Source organism: Medicago truncatula, chromosome 8 (assembly GCF_003473485.1).
Source record: "Medicago truncatula cultivar Jemalong A17 chromosome 8, MtrunA17r5.0-ANR, whole genome shotgun sequence".
Taxonomy (NCBI): Eukaryota; Viridiplantae; Streptophyta; class Magnoliopsida; order Fabales; family Fabaceae; genus Medicago; species Medicago truncatula.
Window position 1 is genome coordinate 37967231 of NC_053049.1, and position 12994 is coordinate 37980224.

Genomic DNA, 12994 nt, shown 5'->3' on the forward strand with positions numbered 1-12994 from the left:
TAAATTTGGAAGAAAAGTTTGATTACCCTTAGTTTGATATTGCGACAAATTTAATATGTATCTTGGTGCAACGTGGTACTTTGTCAAGTTGTGAATGTGTTTTAACTCTTTTTCATTTGAAGGTCGTAAGAATAAATGACCAATCAATTATGAGCTAACTCATTGTTGTAAACTCATATTATTATAAGGGTCATGTTAACTAGTATCTACAGGACACCGGTTAAGGAAACCAAAAAAAATGTTTTCGATTAAAAGTAATACTACCTCTGTCCTTAATTATAAGACCTTTTTGAGAATTTTTTTGTCCCTTTTTATAAGACACATTTGCTATTTTCAACTACATTAATTATTTCTTTACATACATGCCTATATTTATTATTCATCTTTTTCTTCAATCAGCAATAAATAACATGTTGAAAACATAAATCAACTCTCTCTCTTGAAGGATAAATTTGTAAAAACAATTGTAATTACAAACATATTTAATACAAATATCCACTATCTTAATTCCCGTTATTTTTTTCAAAAGGACCCCTATAATTAGAGACTAAGGTAGTACTATTTTTTAAACATTTAATGAATTGAATACACAAGTTTCAATATCATATTATTATACTCCCTCCGTCCCGCAATAAATGATCTATTTGAAAATTTGCAATTTTGACCTAGCTTACTTTGACCATATTTTTCTACTAATATACATAGATAAATAATATCATATAAGATATCATTAGATTCGTTTCGATGAGTATTTTCAAAATAACAAATTTTCATGATTTTTTCTAACATATTATTCAAGATATTTAAACTCAAAATTATGCATTAAAATGCATAATGGATTCAACTGTGTTATTTATTAAAGGATGGAGGGAATATTTGCTTCTTTAATCAATGCCCTAGAGGCATCAGTTAACGTTACCCTTACTATAATTTAGCGTCTTAGATCATCCTTCAACGGTCTTGCTCTAAATTGAAACTGATAACCACACTTTTTAGTGGCAGTTGTGGTTGAACTTTCTCATGACTTGTACTTTTCACCCCTTTCACAATCCATAATTAATTTTGTATTCCTGTTCTTGCTCTCGTCTTTAAATATGATCTACTAATGCTAACAACGGTTCTATTCTGCATCACAACCTCTAACTTACTCCAAATCTACTTTTCCTGTATCAAACTGCTAATTAATTGTAAATGCGTTAGTTAGATTTACATATTACTAATTTTTTTATTGTTGTATATCATATGAAAAATACTTATAAATTAGGGGTGTAGGGTAATTTTTTTTAAGAGAAAATAGACCACTTCCAGCACTCCTGCCTGCAAGTGGAATTGGACATTTCCTTGCATTTGCATGTCCCTGTAAAAGATCGGGTGAGGTTTAATATGGGAAATGATACTTATTTTTTATGATGGGAAAGTTAAAGCATGATCATTGATATACTCCCTCCGTCTCAAATTGTATGTCACTTTAGAAAAAATATTTGTCCCAAATTGTATGTCACTTTACAATACCAATGAAACATTAATGTTACTTTTCTTATTATAACCTTAACTATTTATTACTCTCTCTTCTTTCAAGTCTTTTATTTATCTTTCCCATATTATTTATTAAGGACAATTTTGTAAAACAACTCATAATATCTCTTTTCCACGCAATATTAATTACATTTTTTAATATGTGTGAAATGCCCAAAACGTCATACAATTTGTGACGGAGAGAGTAATACTTTTTAATTTGGGTGGCTGAGATGTTTGACCTGTTAACTTTTTGATGGATTATATAAAACAAAAACCGTGACCCCACCTCGTAATTAAATAACCATTTATCTTTTGTTTCTAGTAGCGGGCTTTTGCAATTATTTTGGGCATGCACGCTATGAGATCCAACTGGGTGTAGCTGGCTGAAACTGCTTCTTCTTCACCCATATAACATAAAATGGGTCGTTTTGACCCGCAATTTGGCCGGACTTGATCTCGCGATTTAGCCAATGAAACGCAACAAAATTACACAATTTTGATCGTGAGACTAATTCAGCATGAAAATCATTGATAATTTTCAATTAATCTTCAGTCAAAAACACATCAATTATGGCAGAAAAGAATTAAGCTTATATTTAACTATATCATTGAAATAAGCATAAATTAATACAATAGGAAGAAGAATATTGTAAGTTGTATGATAGGATGTGCAGAGGAGGTGGGAGAAGATGAGCGGATGGAAGATGAACATCCATTTCTTTCGTTTGAATGTGAAGAGCAACAAATTATCGACCAAACCTTTAGCTACATAAATTCACTTTTAACAGCTAAACTACTTTTTGGTCCTTAGTAGTATTTCTATTTTTTTTCTTCTCTCGAAATGCTGGTGAATTCTTGGAAACGGTGGTTAAAATTCAGAATGTGTTTCTATGAGAGATCAAAAAGAGAAGAAGATTACTTGGGTTAAATGATTTTGAGATGCGTAAATCAAATTCAAAACGTAGATGTGAGTTAGGAGGTCTTGGAGTGAGAGTTCATGGGAAGGAGGTTCTTTGTCTGAAAATATGTTCAACCAGATAAATTAATTCAGATGTGGACGAACATCCATTTCCTAAAAGTGGCTTTTGCGCTATTATGACTAAATGGGGAGATGCAGTAGTAAGGTTAAACAACATTAAAAGTACTTTTTTTTTTTTTTGGTTCTGCCGGTTAAAACCTACAGCTGTCCTAGAGAAAGGGACTTTCTCATGGTGGGAAAGAACTACTCTTTTCCCGGTTAAACAGCACCAAAAGATAGTATTATTTTGTTGAAGAAAAATAAATATAAATATCTGATTTGAGCCTTTTATCGAATAAAGAAAACAACCCTCGATTGCAAAAGATGGTGCAAAAGTACAAAGATCACGACATTAAAAAAATAATAATTTCAGGTACAAAGGACTTGCTGCCGTACACTTCTTATTCGTCGGTTGCTTTCGGTTGGTGACCGGTAACTATCAATATTTTTCATTTTAATTAAGTTTTTAGTCCTATAAATATCTTCAGTTTTGTTATTAGTTCCAATAAAAATAAATTAAACTTTTTAATCCCTGTTAAATTAAAATTTGTTTAATTATGCTTCAAATTTTAAATTTTTTAATAATTTTTTACGTATTTGTTTAAAACATTATAAAACGTTCCGCCGCAATAAGTTAGCTCAAAATTTTATTTTAGGTCCAAATTTTCGTTAGTTTTATTTTAAATTTTTAGCGTTTTAAAAAAATTATATTTAATTCCTTACATGATAAAAAATTCTAATTTTTTATAAAATAGATTATTATAATGTTCTTAACATGTCTGTTAAAAATAATTTAAAAATATAAAAGTTTAAGTATAATTAAACAAATTTTAATTTAACAGGGACCAACACATACTTTTAGTCCTTGTAAAATTAAAATTTGCTTAATTGTGCTTAAACTTTTAAATTTTTAACATATTTTTTACATACTTATTTAGAGGATTATACAAAGTTCCTTCCCAAAAAAGTAGCTCAAAATTTTATTATTAGGTCCAAATTTTCATTAATATAATCTTGAAATTTTGGTTTTTAAAAAAAATCATATTTAATTCATTACAAGTTTAAAAACTAAATTTTTTTAATAAAAGAGGGTCGTACAATGTTATGAGCATGTGTGTAAAAAATCTTTCAAAAATTATAAGTTTAAGCATAATTAAACAAATTTTGATTTAACAGGGACTAAAAACACTAACGGAAATTTTTGTAAGAACTAAAAAGTGTGATTTGTTTTTATAGGGGCTAAAAACAAAACTGCAGATATTTATAGGGACCAAAAATTTAATTTACCCATTATTTTTTTATCCATATGTTGTGTAATCAAAACAGCAAATCAAATCCCCGTGAGCTTAGCTCAGTTGGTAGGGATATTGCATATTATATGCAGGAGCCGGGGTTCGAACCCCGGACACTCCACTTCTCCACAATTAAATTGTGTGAGCTCTAGCCACTAGACTACTTGACAAAAAAAAAAACAGCAAATCAAATGTATCAACAAAAAAAAAAAACGCACGTCTAAGAAAAACAAATCAACAAAATCAATGAATAAATACCACAATTTTTTCTAGAGAACCACAAAAATTGTACATGTATCGGATTAGATTATAGATTTTTGTTTTAAAAACGTTGAATCAAACCTTAGATAGAAATTTCAATACATATTTTTTTTATTAAGATGAGATATTTCATTAATATATTATTTATTATTATTTTTGAAATATTAACATATTATTTATTTTTTGAAGGAATTAACATATTATTTATTGTTTGAGGCTATGTCTGGCTTGAAAGTAAATTTTAATAAGAGTATGTTGGTGGGTGTAAATGTCTCTGATTCCTGGTTGTATGAGGCAGCCTCTGTCCTCCATTGTCGAGTGGGGAAAGTGTCGTTTATGTATTTGGGTCTCTCTATTGGTGGTGATCCGCGTCGATTGATTTTTTGGGAACCTCTTCTGCGTAGTATTAAATCGAGATTGTCTGGTTTCAATAGTTGGTTTTTATCGTTTGGTGGCCGGTTAGTTCTCCTAAAGTATGTCTTGACCTCTATATCTGTCTATGCTCTTTCCTTCTTCAAGGCTCCGTCGGGTATAATTTCTTCCCTTGATTTTATTTTTTCTAATTTTTTTTTTTTTTGGGGGGGGGATGTGAGGATTATAGGAAGCTCTCGTGGGTTAGTTGGACCACTATTTGTTCTCGGAGGGAGTATGGAGGTTTGGGGGTGTGGAGGTTGCGGAAGTTTAATGTTGCGTTGTTAGGCAAATGGTGTTGGTTGAGAGGAGTAGTTTATAGTATAGGGTGTTGGTGGCGAGGTATGGTGAGGAGGATGGGAGGTTGGCGGTTGGGGGCCGGAGAGGTTCTTCTTGGTGGCACGCGATTGCTAATATTAGGGATGGGGTTTCGGGTGTTGGTGGTGGGTGGTTTCAGGAAGGAGTGTCTCGACTGGTAGGTGACGGGGCATATACTTTATTTTGGCATGATTTGTGGTTGGGTGTGGTGCCTTTTTGTGTGCGCTTTAGGTGCCTTTTTGACCTTGCGATTGATAAGTCATGCACGGTCGCTCACATGTTCTCTAGTGGGTGGGATGTTGGGGGAGCGGGTTGGAGATGGAGTCGGAGATTGTGGGTGTGGGAGGAGGAGATGTTTGGGGAGTGTGTTATTTTACTTCGTAATGTTTCTTTGCAGATTGGTGTTAGAGATACCTGGAGATGGTTGTTGGATCACTCGGCAAGTTATACAGTCAGCAGCACCTATCAGTTGTTGACTTCTCAGGATATCCCTCATGTCGAAGGTGCAGCTGCGTTGGTTTGGCATAATCATATTCCGCTTAAGGTCTCAATTTTTGCTTGGAGGCTGTTGAGGAATCGCTTGCTGACACGGCAAAATCTGGTTCATCGTGGAATCCTTTCAGACACCGCTGCCGGTTGTTTGTTAGGGTGCAGAGCTGTGGAAACTTCTCAACATTTATTCATTTCTTGTAATTTTTATGGTTCGTTGTGGTCTCAGGTTCGGGCGTGGCTTGGTGTTTCCGGACCCGATCCCTTTATTGTTTTAGATCATTTTCTTCAGTTTACTCATTCAGCAGGTGGTTTGCGAGCAAGACGCTCTTTTATGCATCTTGTATGGTTGCATTGTGCGTGGATTATATGGAATGACCGTAATCAAAGGCTGTTTAATAATGTAGGTAGTTCCATTGATCAGTTGTTGGATAATTTCAAGTGGCATTCTCTGTGGTGGCTAAAAGCTAGTTATGTCGTTTTTGTTTTTGGTTCTGATTTGTGGTGGTCAAGACCCTTGGATTGTTTGGGTCTTGACTAACTCTTGATTGACTTTGTATATCTGTAATTTTTTGGGATCCCCTTGGTACGTACACCTTGTACTAGGGAGAGTCCTTAGTTTGTTAATATAAGTTCCATTTTTGATTGTTAAAAAAAAAAATGATATGCTATCATTGCTATTTTATAATGTTAATTTTTTAATTGAACAAGCGTGAAAATTTATCCAATGCAAATCATATTTAGATGATCGAATATTTTAAATGAGTGATTTAAACCAAACTAAATCACATGTTATTTTAAGTTAGATGTTGGTAATAAATTAATCGTTTGCTTTATTTTTTTACCAAGTTAGTTTTTAAAGTTATAAAACATTTCCATCGTTATCATTTTCCATCTATTTATGATAATGTTAAAAAGTGTTTGTGTGCCTGTTTTGGCAAGTTCAATTTAACAAATTATAGATATTGGAGTGCGTACTAACTCAAGTATTGCTGGATTCGAAGGGTTAGCAAGGGATCATACTTGAAATTTTAAATGGGGCAATTGGCTACTCCAAGATTCTTCTTCATGTTGTGATAATGACTCTGATACCATGGTCTTCAAATTTGATGAGATGCATGTTTTAAAGATATACAATTTGAGTTGATGGTATAAATTCAATATGGTTTACAAATATCTATTTTAAATGAAATGATTAGATGCACGTATAATTTTCTTTTGCATTGTCTATTGTATATAAGTTAATCTTATTTTGTAATAATTTTTATTTATTTTTAAATAAACGAAATGACAAATAATTCTTGAAATTCACTTTTGTATCCTAATCATGATGTTTAACTTGAGTTATGAACATTTTAATTTTATTTATTTATACTCAACATGTTTTTGGTCAAATTCTCTATTCAATCAAGAAATAATGCTGCATTTATAACCAGTAAAATCCGAGCAAAGTTTACCAATATAGTGCCAAAGAGAACAAACAACCTCATATTGTCACTGTCAAAGATTCGCGTATCATCATCTGCAACCACAAGAAAATGGTAATACTTGAAATGGAATGGAATCAAGCACATGCTCACACCTTAATACTACCTGACACGTTCCCCCACCCCATTCCTTGTGTGGGAACTATCAATATCGGGTACGAGGGGGACACTCCATCTTGCATAGCAAATTTCAAAACAAAATTTGGGTAGAAGGGTTGGATTATACGATACAATTCGAATAGGGTTAGACGACATAATTTAGAATAATGATATTTGTACATTTATTTAATGATAATTTTGGTGATAATTTTATTTATTTTTCTTTTGATTGGTCAAAAATAATGGAGAGAGAAAAAGAAAGAGAGAAGATAACAACATCATGTGAGTATATAAGAGAGAAAGTTGTAAAAAAATTATAGCAAAATGGTTGTACAAATATCATTTCTTCATAATTTAGAGGAAGAAATTAGAGACAAAACAAGAAGAAATTGATTACAATTTCATTGATTTTTATGGGAAATACAATCCTTGCATAACTACAAAAATTACTTAGTAACTAAGTAATAATATTACTTACTTAAAACACACATTTAAAATAAACTACTTGAATCATTACATTGTTTAGAGATATATGACCTCTATAATATAATTTTTATAAACTTGAAGAACTCTCACCTTTTAACGTGATTTTCTCACTCGGAAAGAGCATAGACCATCATGAACTTCAACTTAAATGTGTGACTAAATCCACATTTTGGACACTTGTCAAATCCTAATAATAATTCTCTCCGTCCTTATATCTAAGCATTTATTTGACTTTATTTTTGTTTTTAAATGTAAACATCTTTTCAAATTACTAAATGCATTTATTATTTTTCCTAAACATATCTCTAATTAATACCACAAACTTATGTTGAAATATAAAAAGTCAAATTTAATACAGATACAAACAAAATGTGAAAATATATAAAAGGGGCTTAGATAAAGGGATGGAGGGGGTAGGACATACCCATTTCTAAAATCTCTAATCAATCAGTGTAGTTCTTTTTTGGATGGAGAAACCATTCTTGATTTGGAAACCATCTCTTCTCTATGAGCCTTTCATTTACCAATTTCTTGCGCCAACTCTTTTCCTACCGGTCACTCCTCTGAGCCATTGATTTGGGATCTGATTCCTTGACTTGCATCAATTTTACCAAATCTGCTTTTAAATAAATTTCAGAATAAATACTTTGAGATCGATAACTATGGAAATAAGTTCTAGAATCAGTTTCCATTTAATTTGTTAGCCTAATAATGTTCTTTTCCCTACACCAATCAATAACATTACCTAAACACCTGTCAGACATATAATTAAGAATACCCAATTTGAGATATCAACTATTATGTGCTTATAGTGAAAGGTTTACGTGCTTTAGAGTAAAAGGACTCTTACACCTTCCAGAAATACCTTTCAGCACATGACAATATGACACGATAATCCTAATATTATTATATATCATGATTCATGTACTAGAAGCAAAAGAATCTAAAAATTTTATGCTGCAGCTTCTGGACCGTTCCTATACCATTCGGTTCTCTGTTCAGCTAATAGGTCAAATAGAATCAGTCCAAGAAAAGCCGCTAGGAGGCCTGATATAGATACAGCCTGTGGCAAAGTTGAATTTGATTTAACAATAAATTAAGAATATAATCTGTGCGTTTTCAATTCATATTCGGTTCAGAAACAGCTGCCGATTCATAAAATATTAAAATATATTCACAATTTGATAAGCAACATGGTATAGTTTCAACTATTTGTTGACTAGCGTGCCCATGGTTCTAACCAACTATCACCATTCAATTCAATTCATGCTTGATATTTTATTAGACTAATGGTAGGTATATTCCAACAACTTTGAATTTTTACATGTTCATAGTACTTATCCTTAATTTAAAACAATTTTCCCGCTGATACAGTGACACTTTTGTTGACTATAAAATATCAATATACCATGAACTGCGCTGCACAGCACACCAATAGATCGAACTTGCACGTTTCATAACAGCATTTTGAGTATATCCATAGAATTTTTGACAACATTCACCGACTCAAACTAACAGAATTTAAAATATTAATCTATAGATGTTGAAACGAGGGATCAACATTCAATATAGCTTATCAACTTCAAGAATAAGCAAAAGAGCTAGCTAAATAACCACAACTTCAAATTTTATTTCATCAAAGCTGAAACTAAAGTTCACAAAGAGTAATCTCTTGAAAAAGTTCTCTAGCAAATGAGAACATAAACTCAGAGAGAAATCACTTATGAAAAAGTTCTCTAGCTAATGAGAACATAAACTGAATTTAAACGTGGCATTGCATTAGTTACCACAAAACCAATTCTTCCAAATAGTAAATCTTCCAAGAAGAAAGAAGTTCTCTAGCTAATGAGAACATAAACTGAACTTAGAGATTTGTTGAACCAATTCTTCAAACTCCCATTCCTGCGGCGAGCCAATGCGACAGCTCCATCGGCATTGGCCATCCTGTTGGTTGTCTCTGGCTTCTTGCATAGCATGAAGTTTCTAGCTCCTCCGTGTGATCCAATGGTGTCTAGTGGACTCAGAGCTGCAAAACCACACAACAAAGGACACTAATAAAAACTTTGCATAAAAGGTCCTCTCAACATCATAATGTAAGTTTGAAACACAAAATTCTCAACCCTAAAACATGAAATTCCTTCTAAACAAAATCATTACTAATACTATTCCTAAAAATGCGTTTGAATTCAATGGTAACATAACAGGAAAAGCTTCAAAAATCAAAACCATTTTTGCTACCAATTCAATTGAGGTTACAATATTATCAATATAGAAAACTAAATTGAATAATGAAAACAATCATGAAAATTTACCATCAGATCCAACGTGTTGACAGTAAAGAGCAAAACTTGTAACATCTTTTCCTAAGATAGGAAGCCTCCCCTCACGAGCATAGGATTTGAGAGCAGTATCAATAACTGTGGCAACAAGGTCTCCCTCGCTAACAACAAATCGAATCGGTCCAGCACTTCCAAGAACATTGATGTTGATCAACAACTTTCTCGCATCCTTGGCGTTCTGGTTCTTCTTCTGCTTAATCAACATCTTTTCAATTTGAACAATACGCAAGGAATAAAAATTCACCGAATTGAAAAAGAAAGAAAACAAAAATTGTGGATTTGGTTTGGGGGAAATTGAATTGAATTGAATTGTTCAGGGGTCGACACCGAGGCAGCGGTAGTACCAACCTTGTTTGCAGGAAGCGAAAGCAAAAGCGATTGCAGAGGAAACTGGAATGAGAATAGCGCTCGCCCTTGTTTTGAAAAGGGAGAAGCGCATGAAATCGGAATCGCTTAGGGTTTCTACCATTCACAACAATGAATGAAATTGGGGATTATTGTGGCCACTGCTGCAAGAGAGAAAAAAGAAACGAGAGATGAAGAAAAAAATAAGGGTTGGTTTGGTTTTTGTGAGAGGTAAAGCGATGCAAAGACTTGTTTATATATAGCGAGAGAGAGAAAGAAAGACTTGGCAGCTTGGGGTTCGGGGGAACGGTTTTTATAAATTTCATTTATTTTATATTCGAATTAAATATTTGATTTATTAAGGATGTTTGACTTTCATCTTAATCACATATAAAGTCATGCAGATGAATGGTTATTATTGATGTCTAATAAAAGTTTTTTTTTTTTTTTTTTTTTAGATAGAGTGGTTATTTTAAAAGGTGTTAAACTCTAGCAATTTTTCCTAAAAAAAACTCTAGCTATTTTTCATAGTTCCCTCAAAAGAAAATTATAGTATGTGTAAAAGAAACTCATAGTAGGAAAAGTAATGTTAGTACTTCAATATTTTTTACCTTATAAAAAGTATTTAAATATTTTTAGACCGCCAAAAAAAAAAATTAGACCAACGTTAATTTTTTGAAGGATTAAAGCGACGTTGATTGTTTTTTTAACTATTATGTTTTTGTTTTCCTTAAAAATTGTTTAGGTTTGTTACTTTGAAATTATAGGGCTTACGATCTTTTAAACTGAACAACTTGTTTTAGAGTATAAAATGAATAACATCAACATTAATTAACAAATCAAAGATAAATGTTATGGGTACATTATATCAAATGCCACGTTTATTAAAATAATAACTTTTTTTAAGATAAAAAATCTTTGATTTTATTACTTTAAAGGATTCAAATTCTAATTTATGAGTGGTGAGGAAAACTCAAATGTTGTTTTAGTTATTATTAACTCAGTTATCATGAACTTAACTTAATTAATAGGAACAATGTATAATATATGCAAGGTTCGAGGTTCCAACATTGACTACCATAAAGTTATTATTAGAACAAATTTTTATATTTGGACCAATATATCTTACTAGGTGAACTCTATGGCAAGGGGTTACGGTTTAATTAAATCCTCATCGGTAGAATATTAAAAAATTGTCATTAATTTTAGTTAATGGTCTAGATCCGCTGAAAATAAAAATGAGGGCATCAACACGTTCTCACACACAATTCTATCCTTGTGTCTTCTCCATTTGCATTCTCTCCAACTCACAAAAAAATATGCATAATATTCTCATTTAAAATAAAAAATTGGTGCTAAAATGGTAATTGCAATCGATCAATTTGAGATATGCACCGATTCTCTTTTCTGGGTTTTCTTTTTGCCGTTTTGGATTTTGTTTGTTTGTTCAAGTGTTGTATATACTCTTCTCTGATTGTTTCGATAATGGTAATTTAATTATGACACTAGATCCAATTTAAACTTCTACGTTTGCCTTTGCTATTAAATTCAAGTAAAAGAAACCAAACAAGCGACGATTATTATCACTCTATCTAAATATGGTGTGGCCAATGTCACTTATGCTGACTAACATTATGAGTACCATTTTCTTCATCCCAAAACAAGGTTTTACGACTCAAGAGTTTACCTCAACTCGTTTTAGCTATGTAAATTCGAATCGTAAATTCGACTCGTAAACTCGTACAAGTTTACTTAAAATTAAAATTATATAAAATTTATCATATATTAGACTTTCCACCCGTGCTGCCGGACGAGTCATATACATTGTAGATATAGTAGACAAAAACAAATCTCAATGCATATCAAAGAGAATGAAATGTGTGGTCCCAAATATATGCAGATGTTGGAATTCGAATCTCAGACACCACACTTATTCACCTTAAAAATATTAATTTTTATCAATCGTGTGTTACTTCATTCTTTTGTTAAAATTATATGTCAATGTTATATTATTGGTATGCTACTTCATCTTTTTTTCTTTTTTTTTTTGACAAAATGTTACTTCATTCTTTTGTAAAAATTATATGTTAATGTTATATTATGTACCTAAAAATAGTTCATTCTTAACCTCAACATGTAAAATGTTTTATTTAAATAATTTTCCTTTTATCGAATATTTGGCCTTTACCGTAAATGATACCCTTTAATTGTCTTCCACCTGTTTATATAGATTGCAAAATTCTGGTGTATTTTGTGGTAGATATTTAACAAAGAGAGTTCAGTTCTATTTTGGATGAAAAATGTAATATTAACAAAAAAAATGTTGCTATAATCTTTCAAAACCCTTTTATTCCAATAGGGCGATTTGTTTTGTTGAAGAAATAGGGCGATTTGTTTTGAAGAAATAGGGGAAATAAAGCGATGCCGATTTGCTTTGTTCATGAAAATAGGAGATTAGGTGTGAGCATTAGGGTTAAAACAGTAAAATTATGCAATAGGGTTTAGGTTAAAATTAGGACTTACGGGTTAACTTTAATAAGAAGATTAGGTGAGAGCATTAGGGTTGTTCATGAAAATAGGAGATTAGGTGTGAGCATTAGGGTTAAAACAGTAAAATTATGCAATAGGGTTAGGTTAAAATTAGGGCTTACGGGTTAACTTTAATATATAAGAAGATTAGGTGTGAGCATTAGGGTTGTTCATGAAACTAGGAGATTAGATGTGAGCATTAGGGTTAAAACAATAAAATTATGCAATAGGGTTTAGGTTAAAATTAGGGCTTACGGGTTAACTTTAATATATAAGAAGATAAGAAGATATAACACATGTAACCTAATATTTAAACAAAACATAATCAATTAACCACATTTAAATAATAAACTCTAACAATAAAAAACAAAATTTATCAGTACATTTAAACTGTTTCTTCTT

At 31.7% G+C, this 12994-nt stretch overlaps 1 protein-coding gene across 1 annotated transcript; it reads right to left on the reverse strand.

The window, feature by feature from the left end:
• Positions 1 to 8922: 8922 nt before the first annotated feature.
• LOC120577638 (uncharacterized protein At4g22758) lies at positions 8923 to 10326 on the reverse strand. Its single transcript, XM_039829375.1, has 3 exons — positions 10067 to 10326; positions 9692 to 9923; positions 8923 to 9405 (listed from the first exon to the last, which is right to left on the reverse strand). Exons 2-3 carry the CDS (start codon positions 9921 to 9923, stop codon positions 9218 to 9220), a joined length of 420 nt encoding a protein of 139 aa, XP_039685309.1. The 5' UTR covers positions 10067 to 10326; the 3' UTR covers positions 8923 to 9217.
• Between the last annotated feature and the right edge of the window lie 2668 nt (positions 10327 to 12994).